The sequence below is a fragment of the Ahaetulla prasina genome, chromosome 1, assembly GCF_028640845.1.
Source record: "Ahaetulla prasina isolate Xishuangbanna chromosome 1, ASM2864084v1, whole genome shotgun sequence".
In the NCBI taxonomy this organism is placed as follows: domain Eukaryota; kingdom Metazoa; phylum Chordata; class Lepidosauria; order Squamata; family Colubridae; genus Ahaetulla; species Ahaetulla prasina.
In genome coordinates this window covers 375,572,915-375,600,316 of record NC_080539.1, presented here as the reverse complement: position 1 = coordinate 375,600,316, position 27,402 = coordinate 375,572,915, and the positions used below count along the sequence as shown (strand labels likewise).

Sequence of the window (27,402 nt, the reverse complement as noted above, 5' to 3'; positions counted from 1 at the left end):
AGAGATTGCGAACCAGATGCGAGTTGTCACCTCTGGCTGACCCAATATATTCTGCATTTCCAAATCAAGATGGGCCGCACCGTTGAGTTTTGCTTGGGTGGGGCGGGGGGGCGAAGGGGGGGAGGTTTTATCCCAGCAGGACAAAGGATTTACAGGCCAGCCCGGGGCGGGCGGGCTGAAAAATTCGGATCTGCTCCTTCACATAATAACAGGGTTGGAAGGGACCTTGGAGGTCTTCTAGTCCAGCCCCCTGCTCAGACAGGAAACCCTATAGGATTTCAGATAAGTGGCTGTCCACTCTCTTCTTGAAAACCTCCGATGACGAAGCACCCACAGCTTCTGGTGGCAAGCTGTTCCACTGCCTAATTGTCTTCCCTGTTAGGAAGTTTCTCCTTAATTCCCAGTTGCTTCTCTTCCTTCAGGGGCTTTGGAGAAGAGGTGGACCCCCTCTTCTTTGGGGCAGCCCCTCAAATATTGGAACCCCGCGATCTTCTTTTTCACCGCTTCTCATGCTAGCAGCGGAGACCCCGGTGCGGACGGCCAGGGCTCTCCCCAGGCCCGCCAATCCAAGAGCTGCGGGATGGGGGGCGGGAGCTGGAGGTTTGAGCCCCGAAAGAGCCGGGCCAAAGAGGCGCTTTTGGCTTTTCCAAGGCTCCTTCCCGGCCGCCCCAGAGCTGCCAGGACTGAGCCGGGGCTCGGCGGCGGCTCAAAGAGGAGCGGCAAAGAAGCGCGACTCCGCTCCGCTGCCAGATGTTTCCCCGGCAGCAGCCCAGCTGTTTCGGCGTCCGGGAAAGACCGGCAGCTGGACGTCCGGACGGGGCTTGGGGGAGCCGAGCCATCCCACGGACGGAGACCAGGGCATCGCGGCGGGGCTTCCGTGGAAAGGAGCCGCGATCGCGAGGGGAGCACCGCCTGGGAGAGAGCCCCGCATTTGCCCCGAGGATCAGCCGCAGGTCTGTCCCGATCCGGAATAGAGGGCTGCCGGGAGCCCGCTTAAGTCTCTGGGCTCCCCTTGGGTGTAAACGCGCCGCGATGCGAGCCTCGGTTTCCAAAGCGGAGCAGCTACAGAGGAACTTACTCCTAAGTAACGTTAGCAATGGGCAGTGAGTAAGTTGGGAATATTGATTATAAGGGGCGTGCATAAGAGCACAAAAGTGCCTACCGTTCCTGTCCTATTGTTCCCTTCATTATATCAAATTATTATAGCTGATGCATATTTTTTTACTTATATATATATATATATATATTCTTCATGATATGTTGTTTTATTTATGACAATGTTTGTGTATACTGTTGTGACAAAATGAAATTAAAAAAAATTGTTGTAAGCCGCCTATAACAGCCTGGCGGCGAGAAAGGCGGCACATAAATTGAACAAATAATAAGGAGGCTGTTGAGCCGACGGGTTTGAGTTACTTCGTAGTACGTTTTCGTGGAGACTTTCTCTCCCAGGGAGGGGGGGAGCGAGTTCTGCGCTGTCACTGGGGGATCTTGGGGGTTTCCCCCCTTTCTCAGCTTCACCTACCTCACAAGGTTGTTGTTCGAGAGAAAGCAAATGTGGGGAGAGGAGAGGCAGACTAAGTGAGGATCCGTCCAGGGGAATCCAGAGCGGTGCCTGGTTGGGCAACGGGAGCAGAGAAGGCGAGGGGGGGTTGGGGTACCCCACGATCCCCCCAGCCACGATCCCCCCCACCCAGCAGCCAAGGGTGTGCTTCGGTGACCCCTGGTGTCGCTCCAGCTGATTGTCTAATTTAATGAAAAGAAGGACCAGGGGTGACACGATAGGATTAGAATTCTTTATTGGCCAAATGTGTTTGGACACACAAGAAATTTGTCTCTGGTGCAAAAGCAACAAGTGGATACATCATGATTGTAGTCATGGTAAAACTACATTCTTCATAAATCATAAGATACAACATAGGATACTAAATGAGCAACCAACATAAATCATAGTAGGATGCTAAATAAAACAATACAAATCATAAGATAAAAGCAAAAAAGTTAGAGTCAAAAGAAGACAAGGAAATAGGTAATAGGTAATAGGAAAGATGAGAAGAATAATAGAAATACAGACTTACTAGATAGCTTATAGCAGTCTTCCAATATTTGAGGGGCTGCCACAAAGAAGGGGGGGTCAAGCTATTCTCCTGAGCACCTGAGGGCAGGACAAGAAGCAACAGGTGGAAACTAATCAAGGAGAGAAGCAACCGGGAATCAAGGAGAAACTTCCTAACAGTGAGGACAATTAACCAGTGGAACAGAAGTTGCCTCCAGATGTTGTGGGTCCTCCGTCACAGGAGATTTTTAAGAAAGGACTGGACAGGAATTTTGTCGGGAATGGTAGAGTCTCCTGCTTGAGCAGGCGGTTGGACTAGATGACCTCCAAGGTCCCTTCCAACTCTTGTTATTATGATGGCAGCCTTGATCCCACAGTTCAAACCACTCAGGTATTGGGGTTCCGGCTTCTTGTGGGTTCCGGCATCAGAAGTCGGGGTGGGGGGAGGGCCCAGGCCGGTCCCTAACCATCTGGGCTTGGAGGTCACTTTCCCCTCCCCCGGGCCAGGCCTCTTTCCAACAGAGGCACCTTTCTGGGTGGCAGGTGCCCTGTTGTGCTTCTAAATGCCACAAGGGGGCAGAGGCAGCCGAGCTCTCCCTTGCTGGACTCTGAGAACTGCACCCGAAGCTGGAGGCTTCACTCTGCCTCCCAGCTCTGTCCTTCCCCAGGGTCTGAGCTGTGGGAGGTCCCTGCAGGGGGGTCCAGACAGGGAGGAGGAGGGGGATGGGTAAAGATAACTAAGGATAGAAATTATTTGTAATAAAAATATATCAGGCACAGCTTTGAGGAGTCCTGAGTGTTCCTGAGCTGGGTTGTTTCCTCACTGACTGGGCAAGCTACTAGAACATAAACAGAAAGCAAGCCCCATTCTTTACCAGCACTGATGATGTTACCTAGTTCGGTAATGAAATGTCTGCGAGAAAACAACAGAGCTCAGAGAGGTCATCTAGTCCAGCCCCCTACTTAAGCAGGAGAGCCTGTATACCATTTCAGGCAAATGGTTGTCCAATCTCTTCTTAAAAACCTCCAATGTTGCAGCACCCAGAACCTCTGGAGTCAAACTGTTCCACTGATTTAAGTGCTGAGATTTGGGATCTCTTCTTGTCCCTCCCCCCACCCGCACAAGTCCTGGGAGAAAAGCAAAGCTGATCCGTTCTGGAAACGGGGCCCAAAGGGATCCTTTTTTTTTGCAATCCTGGCTCTGATCGTCTGTCCAGCACGAAGGGAATGTTTGGAGCCAAACTCCGGATTGCGTGGGAATCTCAGGGCGTTTGTGTGTGTTGCCTTTGTTGTGGTTGCTTTAGAGCCAGGTTCTATTTTTCCTTTCTTTCCTGGGGGCACCAGATGGTTCATTTGCCTTGGCCGCCTTTTGCTCTCCCTGCTAGGAAAGGAAGTGGAGGCTTCCCCTTCTTTTGGGGCTGGACCAGGCCCAGCAAGGCCAGATAAATCAGACTCTCTCCCAGCAGAAGAGGCTGCCCCCCCCAGCAACATCTGTCTTTCCCTGGCTCTCGGCTTGACGGGTCCAGCTTTCTCACGCTCTTTGTGACACCCCCAGATTAACACCCAAACGTGTGGGCCACAAGATTGTCCGGAGGTGGGAAGCAAACCTTGGAGTTTGGGAACCGAAGTTGGGTTTGCAAGATTGGGAACTCTGCCTTGGCTGCAGGAGTGTCGAGTTGCTTAGTCTGCACGACACACACACACACACAGAGAGAGAGAGAGCTTTGTATCTTCTGGCAAGTAAAAAGTTTCAGAGTGGCAGGACATGGAGCTGAAAATCCCCCTGAGATCATTCATCCCAACCCTAAGGCTTCCAGGCAGGGTCTCACAAATTTGAATCTCTCATTGAAGGTGTCCAGTTTGCCAAAGAAAAGGAACACACACACACCCCTTTGTATCTTCTGGCAAGGGAAAAATTTCAGAGTGACAGAACAGGGAGCTGAAAAGCACCCTGAGATCATCCATCCCAACCCCAAGGCTTCCAGGCAGGGACTCACAAAGTTGCACCTCTGATTGAAGGTGTCCAGTTTGCCAAAGAAAAGGCACACGCACACAGACACACACACACAAGCAGTCAGAATATAGGCTGTCTCATCCCAGAACAGCTTGTGCCCTTGAGCCAGCTTGGCTGACGTGGGTGGGTTCCTCTGTGGCTTCCCATCTCGCAGAAACCCGTTTCCATCGGTTGTGGGAATCAGGCCCACTTCATGGTTTATTGGTTTGGCATTTTGTGCCCTGTTTGTTTCTAGATTTGCAAGAGCAGAAAAGGGAACAAGGAATTCTCTCCCAGAATCTTAGCTCAGAGCCAAAAACAGTTCCTGGGAGACTGGAGGCTTCGGGCTGATGTTACCCCCTTCCAAATCATTAACAGAACAGAACAGAGTTGGAAGGGACCCTGGAGGTCTTCTAGTCCAGCCCCCTGCTCAAGAAGGAGGCCCTATACCATTTCAGACAGGTGGCAGTCCAGCCTCTTCTTAAAACGCTCCACCCACAACTTCTGGTGGCAAGTCATTCCACTGGTTAATTGTTTTCCTTGTTTGGAAGTTTCTCAATTCCAGGTTGCTTCTCTCCTGATCATTCATCATCTTCCATTCATCATTCCCTCTCGCCTTCTGGTGCTTTGGAAAATAAGTTGACTCCCCTCTTCTTTGGGGCAGCTCCTCAAAGGCCCTGGAAGATTGCTACCATGTCCCCCCACCTCTTGTCTTTCTTTTCTGTAGACTGACCAAACCCAAATCCTGCAGCCGTCCTTCATATGTTTTAGTCTCCAGGCCTTTGATCCTCTTACTTGCTCTTCTCTGCACTTTTTCCAAAGTCTCAATCTTGTAACATGTTTATTGTCTGGGGTTTTTTTAAAGATATTTTCAAAAGACAAAAGTTCTGGATCTCTGTGATCCTTTTGCAACTTGGGGGGCCCCGTTGTTTCCCTCACACCCTCCTTTCCCGGGAAGTCTGCCCTTTGCGTGGGGGAGGGGGGAAGAAAAGCCGATTTGGCCGCATCCTCCTCTGGGGGGACTGAGAGCAACCTCTGTCCTTGTGGCAAACGGAGCCGCCTTCCCCTTTCGGCTCTGGAATGCAGGAATCCAGGAAACGGTCCCAGCCCTGAATATTTTGGCCGTGCCAATTTGGCGTCTGTGCCGATGCCAGGCGGCCAACTTCTGCGCCCAGGATCTGAATTTCGATCACGTGACCATGGGGATGCTGCAACGGTCATAAATGTGAAAGTCACTTTTTCCCATGAAAAGGGAATCTAACATACACACTTTTTATACCTCTTTTTATTTGTCACAACATTATATACAAGCACATACAATGAAAGAAAACAATAGGACAGGAACGGTAGGCACTTTTGTGCACTTATGCACGCCCCTTATGATCCTCTTAGGAATGGGACTGTAAGGGGCGTGCATAAGTGCACAAAACACACACACACACACACACACAACATCCCAGATTCAGTCTGCTTTGCACTGCTGTTTTTTCTGGACATAACACACACTCACACATGGCCAGATGTTTGATTTGTGCTCTGTTTTGGTCCCAGCCACACCCTCTTTTTGCCAGCTCTGGATCTCCCGCCGGTTCCTCCCTTCGGTGACCTCTGTGCGGTGGTGGCTTCGCCTTGGCTCCCCCCCCACCGGCTTTTTGCCCTCCCGGCCTGGAGGCTGTCAGGACATCCGTCAGGCTCTCGGCCCCTGATGCCCAGCCAGCTTGATTCCAGGAAAGCTTCTGCGGTGCCAGCTGTGCCAGGAGGGAGGAAGGCACGTATGGAACAGGATGTGCCGTGGTGGGAATGCCCCTCTCCAGTTGCCAGCTCTGCCCCCTGCATGTCCCAGCAGGAGAGTCAGCGGTTCTTCTGGGATGCAAATAACACAATAAGAAGAATTGGAAGGGACCTTGGACGTCATCTAGTCCAACCCCCTGCTCAGGCAGGAGCTCTTATACCACGTCAGACAAATGGCTGTCCAGTCTCTTCTTAAAAACCTCCAGTGTTGACACGTCCACGACTTCTGGGGGGAAGCTGTTCCATTGATGGATTGTTCTCACTGTTCAGAAATTTCTCCTTAGTTCTAAGCTTGCTCTTTCTTTGGTGAGTTTCCATCCCTTATTTTTGTTTTGCCTTCAAGCGCATTGGAGAATAGCTGGACTCCCTCTTCTTTGGGGCAGTTAGTCTAGGGAAGAGAAGGACCAGGGGTGACAGGATAGCAGTCTTCCAATATTTGAGGGGCTGCCCCAGAGAGGAAGAAGGGGGTCAAACTATTCTCCAAAGCCCCTGAAGGCCAGACAAGGAACAATGGATGGAAACTGAACAAGGAAAGATACTATCTGGAAATAAGGGAAAAATTCTGACAGTGAGAGCAATCAACCAATGGAACAGAAGTTGCCTTCAGAACTTATGGGAGCTTCGTCACTGGAGGCTTTCAAGAAGAGACTGGGCTGCCCTCTGTCAGAAATGGTGTAGGGTCGCCTGCTTGGGCGGGGGGTTGGACTAGATGACCTACAAGGTCCCTTCCAACTCTTAATCAGTAAATTCTATACATTTTAGCCTCCAGTCCTTTAATCATCCTAGTTGCTCTTCTCTGCACTTTTTCTAGCCATCTCAACACCCTTTTTATAGCGTGGTGACCAAAACTGGATGCAATATTCCAAGCGTGGACTTCCCAAGGCCTTATAAAATGGAACTAACATGATCTTGGTTCGATCCCTCTGTTAAAAATTAAAAATTTAATTAAAAATTTAATTAAAAACTATAAAAATTAAATTATTATTATTATTATTATTATTATTATTATTATTATTATTATTATTATTATTATTATTATTATTATTATTATTATTATTATTATTATAGCAGCCTAGGAATCCTGGCTAGGATCCCTGAGGTTGCCAGGGAAGGGAAAGTGCCAGGCGTGGCTAACCAGGAATAGGAGCTGGGTTCAAACTTCAAAGGGGTCGGGAGAAATCAGGAGTATCTGCTGTTCTTCTGGCTGTGGGTTACAGGCCGACCTTTGACCATCAAACGTTGCAGAGATGTTGCTTTCCACAAACGGACGTTTTCTGTGGTCCACGTGGATTTCCTCTGGTTGAGGGATGTGATTCTCTTCTTTCATCCGCTGCCTGCTGCTCTCCAGGAAACCGTCTGTCCCGTCCTTGGCTTGTGGTGGGGCAGGACAATGGACGTCTCCCCAGGGAAGGCAGGCAGCAGGCAGGCGCTCGGTTCCCTTCCTTCCCTTCAGGAAGTGCAGCCGGGAGGCTTCCCACCTCCGACCCTCTTCCTGAGACAGGATGCGCTGATTGTCTTGGAGGTGGGTGGCCAGCCCTGGATCCCAGCTGGAGATCCCCTTTTGGTTCTCAGGCGTGGTGACCCAAGGTGCAAAAAACCCCTAGCAGTTAGAAAAAGTAAGGACAAGACCTAGCAATGGTTTAGAGCAAGAAAATGTAAGATATAGATTCAGAATAACAGAGTTGGAAGGGACCTTGGAGGTCTTCTAGTCCAGCCCCCTGCCCAGGCAGGAAACCCTGCACCACTTCGGACAAATAGTTATCCAACATCTTCTTAAAATCTTCCAGTGTTGGAGCATTCACAACTTCTGGAGGCAAGTTGTTCCACTGATTAATTGTTCTAACTGTCAGGAAATTTCTCCTTAGTTCTAAGTTGCTTCTCTCCTTGATGAGTTGCTTCTTGTCCTGCCCTCAAGGGCTTTGGAGAACAGCCCGACTCCCCCGAGATATCGGAACCCTGCTATCATGTCACCCCTAGTCCTTAGACAGACCCAATTCCAACGTTCATTCAGTGGTGTTTGACTGACAGCAGTTTTAGAAACCAGCTCTCTCTGCATGGCTTCTTTTGTTTCCTTTTTGCTCTGGTTGGTGTCGGTGTTGAGGGTGTCCAGCCATCCAGAAAGAGTCCGAGGGGCTAATTCTGGCTGCCCAGAGAGGAGCCTTAAGTATAAATGCATACAAAGCCAGAACTGAGAAGATGGCAACAGACAGCAAATATTACCTGTGCAAAAAAAAACAAAACACTTTTGTGTAGGGTTATTGTACTATTTGTAAGCTGCCCAGAGTAGCTGTGTCTGAGTGGGAAGCCATATAAATTCCAAATAAATAAATAAAACAGCTGGTTAGCTGATGCCAGAAGATTGCCCGGATCGACTACAAGCAGCAGCATGACAAAGTGGCAACAAGTGGAAAATCTGCAAGAAATATCATTTGTCTGCAGGCAAGAACTGGTGGGACCATAAAATAAAGTCATAAAAAATGAAGGAGCTGAAGTGCTCTCAGACTCTGGAATTCAAACAGACTGGCACCTGTCACGTAACAGCCCCCAGACTTAACAACTGTTGATAAGAAAGACAAAAAAGATCTGGATCCTGGATGTGGCAAGTAGCTAGAGATAGGGGAGGGGAGGGGAGGGGAGAGGAGAGGAGGAGAAAGGAAGGGAGAGGAGAGAAGAGAAGAGGGGAGAGAGGAGAGGGGAGAGGAGATGAGGAGAAAGGAAGGAGAGGAGAGAGAGAGAGGGAGGGAGGGAGGGAGAGGAGAGAGGAGAGAGAGAGGAGAGGGAGAGGAGAGGGAGGGAAGGGAGAGGAGAGGGAGGGAGAGGAGAGGAGGAGAGGAGAGAGGAGGGAGAGGAGAGAAGGAAGGGAGAGGAGAGGAGAGAAGAGGGGAGAGGGAGAGGGAGAGGGGAGAGAAGGGAAGGGAAGGGGAGACGAGATAAGAGACAGAGAGGAGGGGAGAGGAGAGGGGAGGGAAGGGGAGAGGAGATAAGAGACAGAGAAGAGGGGAGGAGAGGAGGAGCTGAAGAGGATAACAAAATACAAAACCTGCAAAGAGAAATAGAAATAGGACTGCAGCCAAAGCGAGCAAAGGCAGCACCAACAGTCCTAGGTGCCTCGGGTGCAAATCCCAAAACCACTTCAAGACCATCAGCCACGCCCCCTCCGCCAATTGCAATTCCATCCTTTTATTTATTTATTTATTTTGTCACAACAGTATACACAAACAATTGTTATAGATAAAACAACATATTTTGAAGAAAATATACATATATGTATAAAAATATGCATCAACTATATCAATTTGATATGATGAAGGGAACAATAGGACAGGAATGGGAGGCACTTTTGTGCTCTTATGCACGCCCCTTATAGCCCTCTTAGAAATGGGGTGAGGTAGACAGTTTTTGGCTGAAGATTTTGGGGTTTTGAGTAGAGACTATGGAGTCAGGTAGTGAGTTCCAAGCATTAACAACTCTGTTACAGAAGTCATATTTTCTGCAATCAAGTTTGAAGCGGTTGACATTTACCTCTGGCGTTCCTTTAGAGAGCGAGACCTTTAACCTTCTCCTCCAACAGGAACTCCTCTCAAGAAATGGACAGAAATGTCCAGTCCCCTCTGAACAGCTGACTGGCTCTGCAACCATCCGTAATGGGGGGGGGGGAACTGGGACATAGCCGCAGGCTTTCTCTGCCAGGCTGACTTCTCTTTCCAAATAAAAAATAAATATCGGGAAGCTCCTCATAGCACTTTCTCAATCAAATCTGATCAGATTCCTGCTAATCCTTTGCCCCCCCCCCACCTTCCTGGTATGGGGGTCCCCAAAAATGTCTCTGGGGAGGCATTAAATGGGGACCTCCCCCCCGCTTCCTGGCTTCCCTGGCTGATCCTGGGTGCAGGACCTTTGTAAAACCTGGGTAAGACCACACACAGAATATGCCATCCAGTTTTGGTCACCCTGCAGGTAGTCCTAGACTAACAGCAGTGCATTTAATGACCGTTCAAAGTTACGACGGCACTGAAAAATGGGACCTACGACCTTTGTAGCATTTCCACCACCACCACTCTGGTCATGTGATTTGTATTCAGGTGGTTGCCAACTGACTCACGTTTATGACGGCTGCAGCGTCCCAGGGTCACGTGATCCTCTTTTACGACCTTCCCACAAGCCAAGTCAATGAGGAACCCAGGTTCCCTTTAAACAACCTGGGTTACTAATTTAAGAACTGCCGTGATTCACTTAACAAAAGAGGTGAGAACAGTTGTAAAATGGAGCAAACTCGCTTCACAAATTTCTCACCTAACCACATAAATGTTGGGCTCCGTTGTGGTCGTAAGTTGAAGACTAGCTGTATTACATGTGACATATTGGACTCAATACAGAAAAAAAGATGTAGAGACTCTGGAAAGATTGGAGACAAGAGCAACAAAGGGGATTTAGGACAGGGGTCTCCAAGCTTGGCCGCTTTAAGCCTGGCGGACTTCAACTCCCAGAATTCGCCAGCTGGCTGGGGTGGCTTAAAGTGACCAAGGTTGGAGATTTCTCATTTAGGAGACTGGAGGTTAAAACATATGAAGAATGTTTGCAAAATTAGATATGTCTAGTTCTCCAACCTTGGCAACTTTAAGCCTGGAGGACTTGAATTCCCAGCATTCCCCAGCCAGCTTTGTTGGCTGGGGGATTCTGGGAGTTGAAGTCCTCCAGGCTTAAAGTTGCCGAAGTTGGAGACCCCTGGTCAAGTTTAATGAAAAGAAGGATTAGGGGGTGACATGATAGCAGGGTTCCAATATTTGAGGGGCTGCCCCAAAGAAGAAGGGGTCCACCTATTCTCCAAAGACAGGATAAGAACCAATCGATGAAAACTTATCCAGGAAAGAAGTCAATTCGAACTAAGGAGAAATTTAGAACAAATAATCAGTGGAACGACTTGCCTCCAGAAGTTGTGGAAGTTTTTAAGAAGAAACTGGAGAACCCCTTGTCCTGGAATAATATAGGGTCTCCTGCTTGACCAGGGGGCTGGACTAGATGACCTCCAAGATCCCAACCAATTCTGTTATTCTGTGATCTAGCCTCCGTTGGCAATCTCTTGGCTCAGAAGCTGAATCGGAGCACCAACACAGGGGTGAGGAGGGGACACTGGCTTCTATCCGTAACTCCCTTCCCCGCTTGAACCCATTTCCCAATCTCCGTTGGGAATTTTCCCACCCTTCCTAACTGGAGAGAGGTAGCCAGGCCAGGGTCCACCCAGGTCAAGCCTGCTCAGGCCACATCGAGGGCCGTTTCACCCGGCAACGCCCTGCAGTCGCTTCCTGCTTCTTTGGTTGGTTTCCTGAGGTTCTCATGAGTCTCTTTGCTGCAATCCTGCAGAAGGGAAAGTTGGATTCTGCATTAGGGCAGGCTGGGTTTTAAAACCGTACTGCAGGGGTCTCCAAAACTTTAAGACTCGTGGATTTCAGCTCCCAGAATTCCCCTGGACAGCAATCTTGGTAACTTTAAGACTTGTGGTCTAGCTGGCTGGAGAATTCTGGGAACTGAAGTTCACAAATCTTAAAGTTGCCAAGATTGTAGACTCCTGCTACAGTGCATCTGAAAGGTGTTTATTTTTTTTAAAGAGATATAAAGTCATCCTTATCTTTCTCCATTTTTTGCTTGAAATATGATTTAGTCAATTTTTTCATTGGCTTTTAGCACCGGAACAAGCCATCAACTAGTTTCTTGAATGTTTCTTAGAAAGTTTATGGTTTGCTTTTAAAAACAACTTTTCAAACAGCTAAACAAAAAGCAAATATTATCCAGAAGCATGAAATACCCCGTTGTGTGTTAATTTCTTTTCATGGATTCTTTCTAGATCAGATAAAAGTTAATCTAGCCCAGAGGTCTCCAACCTTGGCAACTTTAAGCCTGGCAGATTTCAACTCCAGCTTTGCTGGCTGGGGAATTCCGGGAGCTGAAGTCCTCCAGGCTTAGTGGTGCAAAGTTGCCAAGGTTGGAGACCCCTGGACTAGCCTACTGTGCTATTTCCAACCACAGCCTGTTAGAAGTCATTAAATCCCTATTGCAAGTTTACAAGACGAAGAGGGTAGAAGGATCTTGAAGGTCTTCTAGACCAACCCCCTGCCTCAGGCAGGAATTCTGGACTATCCTAGCAAATGGCCACCCAACCTTCTTCCTGAAAACTTCCTGTCTCCAACTGAAGGCCTCTCACCCTCTAGAAATGCCTCCTTGTTTTGAGACTTGCAAAGCTTTTCCCTGGCTGCTCTTCGAACTATGACTTCCACAGTCTTGTCCCTGGGACACAAAAGAGCCTTTTTTTTCAAGAGGCAACTGGATTCTCTGGTTTTTCTTTGAAGACGTTTAGCTTCTCCTCCAAGAAGCTTCTTCAGTTCTGACTGGATGGAGGGGAAGGGAAGGATTTTTTGTTTATTTATTTATTTATTTTGTCACAACAGTATACACAAGCATCAACATAAATCAGCAAAATATCATATAAGCATATATATGAGCAAAAGTATGTAATAAGTGTATTAATTTGATATAATGAAAGGAAACATTAGGACAGGAACGGTTGGCACTTTTGTGCTCTTATGCACGCCCCTTATAATTTAAACTCCTTGCAGACAGCTGGTCATTTGCATCCTTTTTAAAGAGCTGTTGAGGCCGCTTGGAGGTTTATCTGTGTCCTCAGGGTCATGTGAGTGGTGCAAATGGGTGTGGAGCCTTCTTGGAACTTCTGATGACATCATCTGTCTCCAGTCTACAACAGGGTCCTTTCAGCAGTTCCAAGAAGGCTCCACACCCACTCCTCTTTAGCCAGATTCAAGAGGCGTGTTCCCATTTGGCAGATCTAGTGTTTTCTGAACCAGAACAGAGCTGGAAGAGACCTTGGAGGTCTTCTAGTCCGGCCCCCCACCCCACCCGCTCAAGAAAAGACTGGCGTCCAGTCTTTTCTTAAAACACTCCAGTGATGGAGCACCTACAACCTCTGGTGGCAAGCAGTTCCACCGGTTGATTGTCCTCACTTTCAGGAAGTTTCTTCTCAATTCCAGGTCGCTTCTCTCTGGGCCAGGATCAGTTGGGAACAAGCAACCTCTAACCGGGATGTTTCTCCCCAATTGAACCCCTAAGCTTTTCTCCAAGCCAGAAAGCTGCCGATGCCCAACCCCCCACCCCCACTCAGACGGAGAAGTCATCAGCCCACTAGGGTCGGTGGGACTTCAGGGACACGCCCGCTCCCCACGTGTCTCTTCACACTTCACACATACAGCCCACCCAAAAGGGGCCACGCGGGGCTAGGCAGGGGAAGGGGATCCCCCGGGCCCCGAAGGACCGGGAAGAGAAGCGCGGGGCTCCCTCACCCTCACCACCACCTCCGCTCTGCCCCGGACGGGCTCCAGCAGGGGCGGCAGCGGGGAGGGCGAAAGGCGGACCACTCCCCGATCCGAGGGTCCCGCCCCCGCCTGCCCCGGGCCAGCTCCAGATGGGAAGCGGCGCGGCTCCGCTTGGAAAGCGCTGGAGCGCATCCGTCGGCACTGACTCACGCCGCGGCCCCCGCCAGAAGGGAAGGGGCGCGCCCGCTTGCTTCCCTCGCTAGCCCGCAGCCGGACCTGCTTGCTGGGCGCCGGCCGAAGGCGAGCCCGCCGCCCGCCGCCCTTCGGAGGGGAGCCCGGCGCTGGAACTGAGCGCGCAGGCAAGTCGGGTGCGGGGCGGACGGGCAGGGGTGGGCAGGACTCCGGAGCAGCCCGATTTCCCCCCCACGCCCAGCCCAGACTGAGGAACTCTGCACATGCTCGGGGAAAGGGCGCTGGAGAGCCTGCGAAGAATGCGGGAAAGGGGGAGGCAGGCAGAAAAAGAGTCTGGGAGGAGGGTCTTTGCCCGAGTCCCCAAGGAGAGCCGGCACTTTCCACTTGTCTCGAGGTAGTAAAAGGACAAGTCAAGTTGCTAGTCCTCAGGACACCTGTCGGCACCTGGGAAAGAGGAGAAAAGGTCCGCGTGGGGGCCTCCCAATATTAGCCCTGCCTTCGGGACACTCTCGGAGACAAACAGGAGAAGCCTAGTAGTTCGCGAATAGCCCCGGCCCCCAATTCAAAAGCTGGCGTCCAGTCGGAGTGGGGGGGAGACTTGCGGGAGGGGGGCGTCCGGCAGCCAGCCAAGGCCCGGACCCCGGCTGGGTCGCCTGCCAACCGGACAGCCGCGGGGCTGCTGAGCAGCTTGGCAGAACCAACCAGGATCCCCCAAGTTTGTCTTGGAGCGGTGGGGGGGTGGGGGGGGGGCTTTTGTGCCCCCCCCACCGGAGGGGACCGCTTCGAATCACGAGTCCGGCGGGACTTTTCCAACTCTCGCTTTCAGGGCGAGGTTTGTGGCGGGGCCGATTGACCGCCCCCAGAGCCTCGCGGGGTCCCCTCCTCCGCCTCCGCCTCCTCCGTTGTGTACGCGAGGATTGTCTGACTCACAACTGCGGCTGGCCCAAATTTGGAAGCGCTTTCCTGTGTCCCGTCGCGGAAAGGAGGAGTTCCAAGTTCTCCTCTGCACGTGTGTGTTCCGTGCGTGTGTGTGTGTGTCGCCTTTCGAGCACTTGGCATTTCCTCGGCCGTTTCCTGCCTTTGTATGGGCTCCTTTCAAGGCAGAAGGGGGCGCGGGGGACGCTGCCTCTGTCATGCGCCGCTCCCCCCCACCCCATCCACACACACCCCGCCTTCCTCCGGCCGCTTCTTCTGGGGCGTCGCCTGGGCATCCTGTCGAGAATCCGCGGGCTCCTCGCATTGCCCTGGTCCGCTCTGCACCGGCCTCTCCGCCCAGCAGCTGAGCGTCAGGCAGCCCTGCCCCCCCTCCTTCCAGCTGTTTCACCAGGCAGGACCCTCTGCACATCTGCAGCTGCAGTTGCTTCCCCTTGTGAGCCCCGCGGCAGCAACTAAGTCTTCTCTAGTAATAGTAATAGAATAATGTAATGTAGTGGAATAATATAATTAATGTAATGTAATATTAATATAATATAATATATAGTATAGTATAGTGTCATGTCATCATATATCATATATATCAATCACATATAATTAAACATAACAATGTAACATAAATAAAATCAATCTTTTTAGGATTGTAAGCCGCTTAGAATTACCCGACACAACCAATACCTTTTACAAATAACATAACATAACATCAGAGTTGGAAGGGACCTTGGATATAAATAAATATCAGACTTCTTAGAGGGGGGCCCATGTGACCCAAAGTCCTTGCTGAGGCTTGTTAAATCCACCTTGGCCACTTCCGCTCCCCTGCCTTTCCACCATAGTCCTTTTCTGCTGAGAAACTGAAGGTGGGGAGGTTGCTTGAGGCCATCCAATCCAACCCCCTGCTCAGTGCGAGCATCCTAATCCAAGTGCAGCCTCCCTTTCACCCATCACAGCTCTTCCCGTGGGAACGCTAACACCGGAGGATTTTAAGAAGAGATTGGACAGCCACTTGTCAGCAATGGGATCGGGTGCCCTCCGTGAGCAGGGGTTGGACTAGAAAACCTTGGAGGTCCCTTCCAGCTCTGTCATTCTGTTATTCGAACCATCTTGGCCTCCTCTGCAGTCAGTGGGACTGATGATGATGACTCACGTTCAGCTGCTGATCAACTGCAGTTCCTCATTTTCGGATCTCTGATGCTGGGATCCAAAGAATCAATTTACGACCGTAATTCAGCCCAGATTTACGGTCATAAATCATGTGGGTCATTAAGCAGGTTATCACACGACCAACCTGATCTTTCAACTCAGGTGCTCTTTCTCTGCAGGTCGACCCCACCCTTGGGGAGAGCTGGGCTTTGGGAGACCCCGGAAGCAGGAATGGCCCGGGTGCCACACCTTGACCAGGGCTCTACAGGTAAGAAGGAAGGACAGATGGTGACGATGAAGGTTTCACAAGTAAAAAATTAACGGCTGCTTCCAAAACTTGGAATCTGGCAATAATGGAGTGGGGCAGTCCTTGGAGGGTCCTGTTCTGCAAGGGGGAGGGGAGAGACTTTGTCTGTTGCTTAGTCTACGCTCGGCCAACAGGAAGGGAAATGGGCAGGTGGACAGCAGCCGAGGGCCGGACTTTGGCCTTCCTGGACCCAGTCACGTCCCTGAGAAGGGCTGCTCCTGGATGGCCCTCTCCTGGAGAGGTGTCTGCCAGGCAGGCCAGGAGCCGGGTGGTGGCCTGTCACGGGCAGGGAGGGGTGGTGCCATTATCTGGTCTTTAACACATCCCTTGGGCTGAAGGACTGGCTCTTCCTCTGAAATGTGGGGAAGTCCCAGGGGGGAGGGAGGGAAGGAAGGAAGGAAGGAAGGAAGGAAGGAAGGAAGGAAGGAAGGAAGGAAGGAAGGAAGGAAGGAAGGAAGGAATCAGTCAGTATCAGTACTTGGGGTACCTGTGGGGGTTTTTGCACTTCTGAACCAAGGTTTATTTCCCCAAGAACGATACACAGGTACTCCCCAAGCATTCACGCTGTCTCTGTTTGGCTCCCAGGTGTGGCTCGTCCTTTCTTGTACCCGGATCAGGACCAGGGCAGGGAGAAGATGCCTTACTCGGTGGAAACCCCCTACGGCTTCCTGCTGGATCTAGACTTCCTCAAGTACGTGGACGACATCGAGAGAGGCCAGACCCTCCGGAAGCTGCCCCTCCATCGCAAAGTTAAGGGGTCCAAGCAAGCCCAGAGCTTCCCCCGCAGCCAAATGGGGGGCTGGGCCTCCACCGAGTCCCTTTCCTCCACCACCAGCGAGGACGGGAAGCCCGCCTTCTCCCCACGACCCCAAAATGCTTCCTATGAAGCCAAGGACCTCGCCGGCAAAGATGGCTCCTTCCCGTTGTCTCCTGCATCCGCCGCCCAGCTTCTCCCTCCAGCGTCTCCCGATTCAGTAGGGAGAAGCAGCCGGGTGGAGACCACCTTGCTGGAGACCAGCAGGAGGCTGGAGGAGGCACAGCTGAGTTTGCTGACCGGTGGGGGGCCTGCGGTGCCCAAGAGGACGGACGCTTCCAAAAACATCACGTGTCCCCCCAACTCTGTGTCCTCTCTATCCGGGGATAGCCAGGCTGAGCCTGTGAAGACAAGCCCCCCTAATTCAGGAAGGAGCACTCCAGTTCCGGCAGTGAGCCCTGCGCACCTCCATCACGTCCGGGAGCAGATGGCCACTGCTCTCAAACAGCTGAAGGAGCTGGAGGAGCAAGTGAAGATGATCCCTCTGCTGGAGGAGCAGATCTGCCAGCTGAAGCAGGAGAAGGAGCAGCTGGTGGCTGGCTTGGGGGAGAAGGGGGAGGCCGAAACTGATGAGTCGGGGGTCTTCCGCTTCCCCCCAAGACAAGCCCTCAAAGACGGGGCTGCTTGTCTGGACACAGGAGGGCCCCAGCCTGAGAGTGAGGGAAAGACGATCAAAGGGAGGACAAGTAAGATTGCAGAACTGAAGAAACTGACCGAGAGGCTGACCGGTTTGGAGAGGGCTGGGAAGAGCAGAGAAGGGGGGCGCCCCACAAAAGCAGAGCAGCCCGGCCAGAGGTCCATCGGAGTCGGAGGGGAGGTGGACATGAGTGAAGTCGTTTGCTACTACCGGAGCCAAAGACCGTGCCGGGAAGTGGCTGTTGGGTGCGAGACAGAGACCTGCGACGCAGAGGTGTGGGTGATGGAGTCCTTCCTTGGGGTTTCATCGGCCGCAGAGGAGGAGATGCAGCTGGTGCAGCAGAGAGTCCAGCATCAACAGGCCATCATTGCCATGCTGGAGGGGCACCTCAAGGAGGCCACCGAGGAACTGGAGGAGTTGAGGGTAGAGGTTTGCTCCCGCAGGCCAGGCAGCCTGGTCAGCCAAGCGACCTTGGCCTGTCCGGAGATGGCTGAAGCCTGCGTGGAAGCTGTGACGCCCACCCGGTGCCAGGCTGTGGGCAGCCACATCGAAACAGTGGAGGCCGGCGTCCAGAGTTTTCTGCAAGTGTCCCATGTAGGAGTCGGTTGCAACTTGCAAGGAGAATCCAATGCAGAAGCAACGGCTGCCAAGGACTCACAACAGAAGACATCACCGAGCCCCCTGGGGACAGAGCAAGAGGGCCGGAAAGGGCACCTCGAATCCACCGTGGCAACACCTGATCACAGCACGGCTGGGGAAGGGTCCGGCTCAGAAGATGCTAGGCAGCCCACAAGTGACAAGGAAGGGATGCCGGTCCAGCAGGCTTTGCAGACCACAGAGGGTGAACCGGATGCTGGGCCAACTTTGCCCCTGGGAATGGGCAGCCATGAGCCAAATGGGGCAGAGGGGGTCTCAGGGACTGGTGAGTGCCACCATCACATGCAGCACACAAGGTCCAAGCTGAAGCCCCCCACTCACTCCTGCCCTACATCAGTCGAGGCTCCCTGAAGACACACGTTCACAATGTAGCTTGAAATGTCTTCTACGTTTTGTTGGTGCCGCTGAAAATGTAGAGAAGCTTTCCTCCCCACACAGAGACCCCCAAAACCCAAACACACACACACACACACACGGCTCAGGAGAAGGACCAAGTTTCTTACTATAGGCATATTTTCTGGATGCTCATAATATAAGCCCTACCCCCAAAATAAACCCCAGTTAAGATCATCAGCCAGATGGTTGATAAGACCTAATGTATCTTTTGGAGCAAAAATTAATACAAGACCTGGCCTTATTTTCAGGGAAACACGGTTTCCATAAAGGCAGGATATCAATCTAGTAAGAACATCATCGTGATGAGGGGCGCTCCCCTCCCCCATCCACTCACCCGCCCCTCCCCTTCCTCTGCAGGTGCTCTGAAGTCCATCATGAAGCGGCTGGACAGCTCGGCCAAGGCGGAGCCGGGAGGCAGCGGGAAGAAGACCCTCCAGTTTGTGGGCCTCCTGAATGGCGAGTACGGACCTCTCCTTTCCTTTGGGGGTGGGAGAAAAAGCTGAAGGGCCCCACACAGCCTGCGGGGAGAGGGAGGATGTGGCTGATGGTCCCCTTGCTCAGCGTTGCTCCCAACTCCTTGGCAGCTTGGTCTCCGCCACAGGGGCTTCCTATCCCTTTTGATCTAGCCTCCATGACCAGAGGCAGTCTACCCCCGAATGCCAGCACTTGCAGAACCCTGACCCGGAATAGACGCTTGGGTCCTTCGGAGGGGAGTGGGAGGCACCAGAGGGGCCTAGGAAGAGACCCCTGCCCTGTTCAGGAGCAGCTGGCAAGAGGAGGGCTTTGGCTTCCCTGCCTTGCTTGTGGGACTCTGTTGGGGGTCTTGATAAGATTGCAGAGGGGTGGACAAGATGGGTCGGGAAGGCAGCTACGAGCCTGGGGTCACACCTGGGGCCATGGCAGGTATCCAAGGGTCCTGGGACCCTGGCCCTCCTCTGACACCCTCTCTCATGGCAGGTATGAGAGCACTTCTAGTGAGGAGGAGGAGGAAGAGGAAGAAGATGAAGAAGAGGAGGAGGAGGAGGAGGAGACGGGGTCCCCAGGAGAGGGATCTCCCCACAGCTCCTTCAGTGAGACCGTCGGTGACTTGGAGGGCGATGTTGCTGCCAGCCCAGATGTCAGCGACAGCAGTGAGGATGAGGAAGAGAGCCCGGGCACAGAGGCAGCGCCAGGCCACCCAAGGCTGGGTCCTGATCCTGAAGATGCTGCCGGACATGGAGGAGCAGCTCCCAAGGTCAAAGAGAGGTAAGAGCGGTGAAGGACCCCAGACCCTCAAACCGTAGAGTTTCCTGCCTAAACAGGGAGTTGGACTAGAAGACCTCTAAGGTCCCTTCCAACTCTGTTATTCTAAGATTCTAAGACCTCTTCCAGACCTTCCTTGCAGGGAATGGTCTGGATTTTCCCACCCTCACCAAGAACTCCAGGCGTGTTCTTCTTCCAGCCTCAGTTCCTCTTTTCTGTAAAATGGGTGCATCCAACTGCAGGGCTGGAATCATAAAAGCAGCCCCAGGGGCACATATGTCCTCTCCTCCCTAAATCCAGCTGCACTCGGCTGGGATGCTTCACCCCCCAGCCAGCTGGCGGGGGAATTCTGGGAGTTGAACTGCCCCCGCCCGAGAGGGAAGAATATTGGACTGGGGGATAGAAAAATCACTTCTGACCCCTTTTGGTCTGCAGCAGGGGTCTCCGACCTTGGTCCCTTTAAGACTTGTGGACTTTGCTGGCTGAGGGACTCTGGGAGTTGAAGTCCACAAGTCTTCAAGGGACCGAGGTTGGAGACCCCTGCGATGAAGGACTTTCTGGAAAAACTGGAGGAGGCCCTGGTCTGGATCTGAGCTAGAATCTGGAGAAACTTTAAAATCTAAAATAAACTAAAATCTGGAGAACATGCCACGCCAGCCAATCACAAACCTTAGCATCTCTCAAAAGTAGAAGAGGAAGACCCTGGCTTTTGGGAGATCAGAAAAGGGGGGAGGCCCCCTCTGTTTTCCCCCAAAAAAGAGGCTTTCGGGGGGGGGGGGGTTGGAGATCTGGCAGAGAGGGACCATTAAGCTGGGAATGGCCACTCCTGGTTTTGCGAGTCCATCTTGAGGTGTCGGTCAGTTTTCTTGCACCGGCTGCCATCCGTGCCAGATGCGTTGCGCCCCCCCATCCCACAAAGGGTCACTCAGCCGGCTGACCCCACTCGGCCTCTCCGGCAGGTTTGAGCTGAGCCCGTGGATGAGAGAGGCCTGCCTGGTGGTGAGGACCCATCTGGGGCACGGCAGAGGGGCCCCAAAGAGCAAAGAGCTGGTGAGTAGCCACAGGAGCCGGGCCCTTGGGGTTGGGGGAGGCGGAAGAGCTGGCAGATAAGAGGGTCTGGACTGCCTGTCTGGCAGAAGCCGCACTGCGCACTGTGGTGGGACACCTCATCCTTGCACAAATAGCCCGAATTAATTCATCTGATTTCCGAATTGATTTTTTTTTTGGGGTGGGGGGCGGCATTCGTGTTGGGCCCCCCAGGGCTGCTTTGCGCCCCCAAACCGGCTTCCGGGAGTCACGAGGTTTCCCCCCCATCTCTGGGCGCAAAGGGAGCCCCAGAAGCGGAAACCTCCTGCGAGGCGGGGGGAGCCGAGTGGCGCACTTTGACCTCTGCTCTGCTTGGCCCCCAGCTGTCCAGCAGCAGCCTGGTCCTGCGGGAATGGTTCCGGGTGTCCAGCCAGAAGACCTCCCGGGCCAGTAAGGTGGCCAAGTACCTGCAGGCCCTGGATGAGCTCTCCCCGGCGCTCCTGGCGCACGTCATCAACCTCTCCGACGGCAACGGGAACATGGCGCTCCACTACAGCGTCTCCCACTCCAACTTCGACATCGTCCGGCTCCTCCTCGACACAGGTGACCCACACCCCCAGCAGGTGCCCCCTTTCTCAAATCTGCCCTATAAGTGAGGCGGGTGGCTCTCTAAAGGCCCACGTACAGGATCCCTCACACTTCCAACTGGCCCCTGGAATAGGAAGGGACCCTGGAGGTCTTCTAGTCCAGCCCCCTGCTCAAGCAGGAAACCCTATACAGCTGCAGGCAAGTGATTGTCCAGTCTCTTCTTAAAATCCTCCAGCGATGGAACACTCACAACTTCTGGAGGCAAGCTGTTCCACCGGCTAATTTTTCTCTCTGTAAGGAAATTTCTTCTTAGTTCTACGTTGTTTCTCTCCTTGATTAGTTTCCATCTGTTGCTTCTCGTCCTGCCTTCAGGTGCTTTGGAAAATAAGTTGACACCCCCCACCTCTTCTTTGTGGCAACCCCTCAAATACTGGAATATAGCTATGTCCCCCCCCCCCAGTCTTCCTTTTCTCTAGACTAGCCAAGCCCAAATCCTGCAGCCGTTCTTCGTATGTTTTTGTCTCCAGGCCTTTGATCATCTTAGTTGCTTTTCTTTGCACTTTTTGCACAAATTCTCAACATCTTTTTTATATTGCGGTGACCAAAAGTGGACGCAGGTATTCCAGGTGTGGATTTACTGAAGATTTATAAAGCATTATTAATACTTCACGTGATTTTGATTCTATGCCTCTATACAACCCAGGATTGTATTAGCTTTTTTGGCTGCTGATGCAGACGCCTGGCCGATACTTAAGGGATCATCCACTAGGACTCCGAGGTCCCCCACATAGTTCCTGTTTCTGAGCCAGTCCCCAAACAGACTGGAACTGATGGAGCCTCGCTCTCCCCCCACCTCAAAGAAAGCCCCCTGCCACCAGTCTCACCTGAACGATTGGGAGCACCTCCACCTTCCCCAATGCAGGGCCTGTGGGCCACTGGAGGCAAGAAAAGCCACTTAGGGTTGATGGGGGCTTCTCTCCCCTCATGTCCTCACCACCAATTTCTCTCTCCCCCCCCTCGAAAAAATAAAGGTGTCTGCAACATCAACCACCAGAATAAAGCCGGTTACACGGCCCTCATGTTGGCCGCGCTGGCAACCATGGAGCGGCAGGACGACATGGCCGTTGTCCGGCGCCTCTTCGACCTGGGCAACGTCAACGCCAAGGCCAGCCAAGTAAGTATCTCAGGGGGCAAGGCGGCTCCCCTTCCCGCCCCCTCTGGGACTGGACAGAGTTCAATGGCAAGCAGGGCGCTCTGGGTATGCTCGGAAGCACTCTCTCCGAAAGCAAAGCCCTTGTACCCGTTTCCATTGGGGTTGCAGGCCGGCCAGACGGCGCTCATGCTGGCGGTCAGCCACGGGAGGCAAGAGATGGTCGAGGCCCTCCTGGCATGCGGGGCAGACGTCAACCTGCAGGACGAGGAGGGCTCCACTGCGCTCATGTGCGCCTGCGAGCACGGCCGGGCAGAAACCGTGCAGCTGCTTCTGGCGCAGCCGGCTTGCGACGCCTCCATCACAGATCATGTAAGTCGCTGCCTCCGGCCGCTACTATTTCTTGTCTCAAGCTGCTAGTCCTCAGCATGGCAACGTTCCCAAAGTAGGTTCACCCAAACCTTACAAACTCAATAAACTCTTACTCTTTGTAGATGCCGGTTTGGAATTGGCTTTTTTTTTTAAATATAGTTTTTATTGGTTTTTTTTCTTTTTATACAATATATCGCTTAAAGCCTGGGTCAATTTGTTTACATCTTAACCTCCTTAGGGACCACTGAGCTACACGATAGGAAAAGTATTTAAAGGATCATCTTTTGTTAAAAAAAAAAAATCTTCATCCATGTTGTTTTCTTCTCTCTAGTTTCCCATTTTGGCATTAATTCCAAAATGCAAAAAAAAAAAAAAAACACCCAAAATTTCTGGTTTTCCCTCCTTTTAAAGTTTTGGGAACTAAGAATTTGCAGTAGCTTTTCATTCAGCCTGCTACCCACATGGCCATGGTGCTATTTAATGGACCCCAATTCCAACCACAAACTCTTAGGTGAATGAACATCCATATCCTTGATTTAGGACCAATTATTTAGTGGCCGTTCGGAGTTACGACAGGCCTCCCCAGGGATACTTACGACCTACTTCTTGAGTGTCAGTGGCCATCACCCTCCGGCCACCATCACATGGCTGCCTTTCTGAATGTTTGCAGCATCCCAGCTCATGTGACCGCATTTTAATAGGTTTCTGTCAAACAAAATAGCGTTTCCAACTTTCAGCAAAACCAGCTCATAGCAAAGAATTGATTTGCGTAACAAGCTGCTCACTTCGCGGCCACAAAAACGGTCATAAAATTGAGTCGATCGCATGAGTGACATAGTTTACAGCCATCACAAAGTGCGACCATTATGGAGCAGAGGCTCCATTGTGGTGCCAAATCGAGCAGTCCCTGTACAATTATTTCAGGGACCCCTTCTAACCTGTTTCTCTCCCGCCCACGGAAGAGATCTCCCAGCCTGATTTAATGATCCACGTGATTTAATCATCCACGAGGTGAGAAAGAAATGAAAATCGCCTCAAAAGTGTGAAAGTCGTTAAAACTCTGGGCGTTCCAAATTCAAATGTCAAGGAGCAGGATCAAGAGAAATTAAAAAACATTAAGCATGTTCATAAAAATTAATAGCTTCTAGACTGATTTATTTTGTAATTTTGGAAACACAGAACTGCCCCTTCTGGTCCAGCCGCCACTCGAACTTTCTTAACACTCTCTTACAGGACGGCAACGATGCTGTGGCCATTGCCTTGGAGGCCGGACACGACAACCTCGCGGCTCTGATATCCGCCCACCTCAAACAGTCCGCAGACAGGTGAGGGCATCCCCTTTGCAGAGCTCCAGCTCTCCCCACCGGCCACGGTCCTCCCTTAGTTTCACTGGAACTATGGTTTGTCACCTGTTAGCTGCCAAAGATGCTTTTTTTCAGGAGGCCACTGGACTTTCTTGTTTTTTCTTTTGAAGACTTCACTTCTCATCTGAGAAGTTTCTTCAGCTCTGACAAGATAGTGAGGAATGGAAGGCTTTATATTCCTTGCAGGGAGCTGGTCATTTGCATCCTTTTAGAGGGTCGTTGAAGCACTTGGAGGTTTATCTGTGTCCTCAGGGTGCTCCTGATTCCTGTAGTCTGCAATTTTTCCTCTGGAAATCCATTCCTAACTCCCACATATACCAAAAGGTATTCATCCCAAATTGTATAGCTAAAAGTCTACAGAGATTCTCAGTCACCTGGGTCCTGGTTGTCCCAAAGGTGCTTTTTTTTCAAGAGGCAACTGGACTTCGTTTTTTCTTTGGAAGACATTTTGCTTCCCATCCGAGAAGCTTCTTCAGCTCTGACTGGATGGTGGAGAATGGAAGGATTTATATTCCTTGCAGACAGCTGGTCCTTTGCATCCTTTTGGAGAATCCTTGAGGCCACCTGGAGGTTCATCTGTGTCCTCAGGGTCACCTGAGTAGTGACTAATGCCTCCTGTAGTCTGCAATTTTTTTGCAATGTTTGTAGTCTGCAGGGTCTTCAAAAGAAAAAACAAGAAAAGTCCAGTTGCCTCCTGAAAAAGCATCTTTGGGACAACCAGGACCTGGATGACTGAGAATCGCTGGACACTTTTCACCTGTTAGATGTTAGCGTGTTGACACCGAGCACAATCGCAGAGGCTGCGTCAAAAGTTTTAGAGAATGCCAACTCCTTGTTTTACCGAACTCAGGGGTCAGCAACCTGAGGCTCTTTCACCCCTCTGCTGTGGCTACCTGTCACTCAAAAGATGCGTCACAACTGCCAATGTGCGACACCCGCCAGCATGTGATTTATTGAGCTTTTCAACCCCCAGCAGGCCAAGAAAAGAAGTTTCAGAAGAAAACAGAACATTTCATTCAACTACATAGGCTGGTTTTGTGGCCGCTCAAGAAATAGTCAGGCACGGGAAAGGTTTTGTGGCTCCCGGTGTTTTCTTTTCTGTGGGAAACGGGTCCAAATGGCTCTTTGAGTGTTTTAAGGTTGCAGACCCCTGGCCTAACTGAACAGAGAGCTTACATCAAGAGGGTCTTCCCCCCCCCCCCCCCCCCCCCGTTGGCTGGACAGCCTGCCTCTTCAACAAATGTTCAGGGTTCAGCCTCTTCAACAAATGTTTTTGTCTGTTCGCAGGACGGCCCCGTGACAGAATTCGGCTGCAATCCTGGGCAGCTGAGCCCTCCTATCCTGCCTGCAGCTGCCTCCCCCTGGCCAGAAGGACCCACAACCAAAGAGAAAGCCCCCCACTCCAGGAGACGCTTCCTGCACCACTATCAACCTCTCCGTGCACATGCTCTGGCGGGTGCTTGGGATCCCTTTGGGGGTGAGGCTCACCCTGGGCCGGCTTCACTATTTTGGGCCACCCACCTGGTCAATCTGACCGTGTCCTCAGTCCCACCAACAGGAAGTCAACCGGGAAGTCACCTGTTTTATCGCACAAAACAAGATTTGCCACGTGCAAAATTCTTGCTCCGCACACACGGAGAGAAGTTGGACAGCAGGGGCTGGGGGCCAAGGCCTCTTCCCAAGCGAGGGGGGAGGCATCCGCCAGAGAAATCCCCAACAGTAATCAAAACTGAGTGGAGTGCTCCATGAGGACTAGAAACTACCTATCCCAATTTTTATCTGGCTAGAATAAAATCCCATAACACTTTATTCCTGTCTCTGGCGATTCCAGCAGATGGTAGTCAAACTTGGGAGGAAAAAGAAGATATTGCTGGACATTTTAAGCAATGCATTCACAGGCTGTTAGGTGTAAAATATTTGTTGTGGGTCGTTTTTAAAGATGGCTCCGGACTCACCGAGACAATTAGCACACAAAAGAAACAGAAACGAGACAGGTGGTCACTGGAGCAATTTCCAAATGGACTAAGTTGGAGGGCGTGAAAGGAAACTTTTAAGAAGTAGACAGACTTGCAATCTGTCAAAGTTACAATCCCCCCACAAAAAGGTACTTATGAGACACATTTGCAAAGATCTGACGGCCATTGGCGCCACCAATACCTTGCAGTCACATGGCCCCATTTTGGGGGCTCAGCAGCAGCTCCATATTTGCAGCATCCCACCCACCACATAACCTCAATTTATGACTTTTTTTTTTTGCTGAAACCGGGCATTTACTTCCTGGTTTTTTGGCAAAAATTGCCTCATTGCAAACAATGGCTTTACTAATGTTTAATTGCAGTGTCATTTAATATTGATTTGCTTAAGGACCTCCACATAAAATTGGGTCAGATACAAGACTCATTTTATGAACATCACAACTAATGATCGTAAGGGCTCCATGATTACCTGTATTTTACTGAGCTAATTTTCTAAAGCGGTAGTGACGGAGTGGCCGTCTCTATCATTCTGCCATTTCAAATGGGGGCCCTGCTAGAGGTCAGATTCGCCCTATATCTCTCCACAAGGCGTATCAGCAAGGAGTGTGACCCCAACTCAGCTTCTCCAATAAAGACGGATCTGCTGAGCGAGACGTTTGTGAAGCTTTGATGTCGCACAAGAATGCAACACAGCTATAAACAACACAGGCCCCTTCCTTCCCTGAATGGTGTCCTTCACATGTGTTGACGGCTCCCGAGGCTGAAAGCCAGAATTTCTGGGGAATGTTGGAGAAGGTGGCACTAACTGTGCCGAAAATTAGGAACAAACTAGCAACATCCTTTGTGACCAACAAACGTCATTAAAAGGTAGACATGTTTGTCAGTTGGTGCCTTTTAATAAAATGTTAGCCAGAAAAGGCATCCCCCCCCACAAAAATGATCCTGGGTGCTCTCTGAGTTTTCCTTGTTTTCTTGCAGACGTTTCATGACCCAAACTAGGTAACATCATCAGTGCTAGTGAGGAGCAGGGTTTGGTCTCACCAACCCCACCAACACTGACAGAGCAAGGCAGGAGAACATTAACTGTGTCAATTTTGAAAGGCAATTTTCTTTTTTGCTTCTCAACTGCCACATCTTTTAGCTGGGGAAGTTGGGAGGGGGGTGTTGTTGGAGCGGTAGAAACTTAGTCGTAACAACATTCTCTATTCAAGGACATCCTGTGTCTGATGGAGACTGCCTGAAGATTGTATCCAACTGAGTGTGAAGAGTTGATTGGACAATGTGATGAACTTGTGGGTGTGGGGCAGGGCTGTGAATTGTCAACTGGGTGTGGAAAACCTGGAAGCTTTTCAGTTTTGGGTTGTCCCAGCTGTGCCAACGTGACATCTCTAATAAATTGGAACTTTGAGGAACCTCAAGCCACAGAACCTTATTTCGTTGGGG

The 27,402-nt window shown here is 51.3% G+C and overlaps 1 protein-coding gene across 2 annotated transcripts; it reads left to right on the top strand.

Annotated features, from left to right (window-relative positions):
* The first annotated feature begins 422 nt into the window (after positions 1-422).
* KANK3 (KN motif and ankyrin repeat domains 3) lies at positions 423-25,792 on the top strand. 2 transcript variants are annotated; one of them, XM_058163687.1, is made up of 11 exons: positions 423-953; positions 15,610-15,698; positions 16,323-18,110; positions 18,599-18,701; positions 19,199-19,486; positions 20,443-20,533; positions 20,893-21,112; positions 22,129-22,271; positions 22,419-22,619; positions 23,853-23,944; positions 25,271-25,792. In XM_058163687.1, exons 1-11 carry the CDS (start codon positions 751-753, stop codon positions 25,281-25,283), a joined length of 3,231 nt encoding a protein of 1,076 aa, XP_058019670.1. In that variant the 5' UTR covers positions 423-750; the 3' UTR covers positions 25,284-25,792. The 2 variants fall into 2 exon arrangements, with proteins under 2 accessions (XP_058019670.1, XP_058019671.1); XM_058163688.1 differs by lacking the exon at positions 423-953 and adding an exon at positions 13,363-13,521.
* Positions 25,793-27,402: the final 1,610 nt, after the last annotated feature.

Coding starts and splice junctions, on each gene's coding strand:
- KANK3 (XM_058163687.1), top strand. CDS start 751: ATGTTTCCCCGGCAGCAGCCCAGCTGTTTCGGCGTCCGGGAAAGACCG. Junction 18,111..18,598: donor AGAGGGGGTCTCAGGGACTG/GTGAGTGCCACC, acceptor CTTCCTCTGCAG/GTGCTCTGAAGTCCATCATG. Junction 22,272..22,418: donor TCAACGCCAAGGCCAGCCAA/GTAAGTATCTCA, acceptor TTGGGGTTGCAG/GCCGGCCAGACGGCGCTCAT.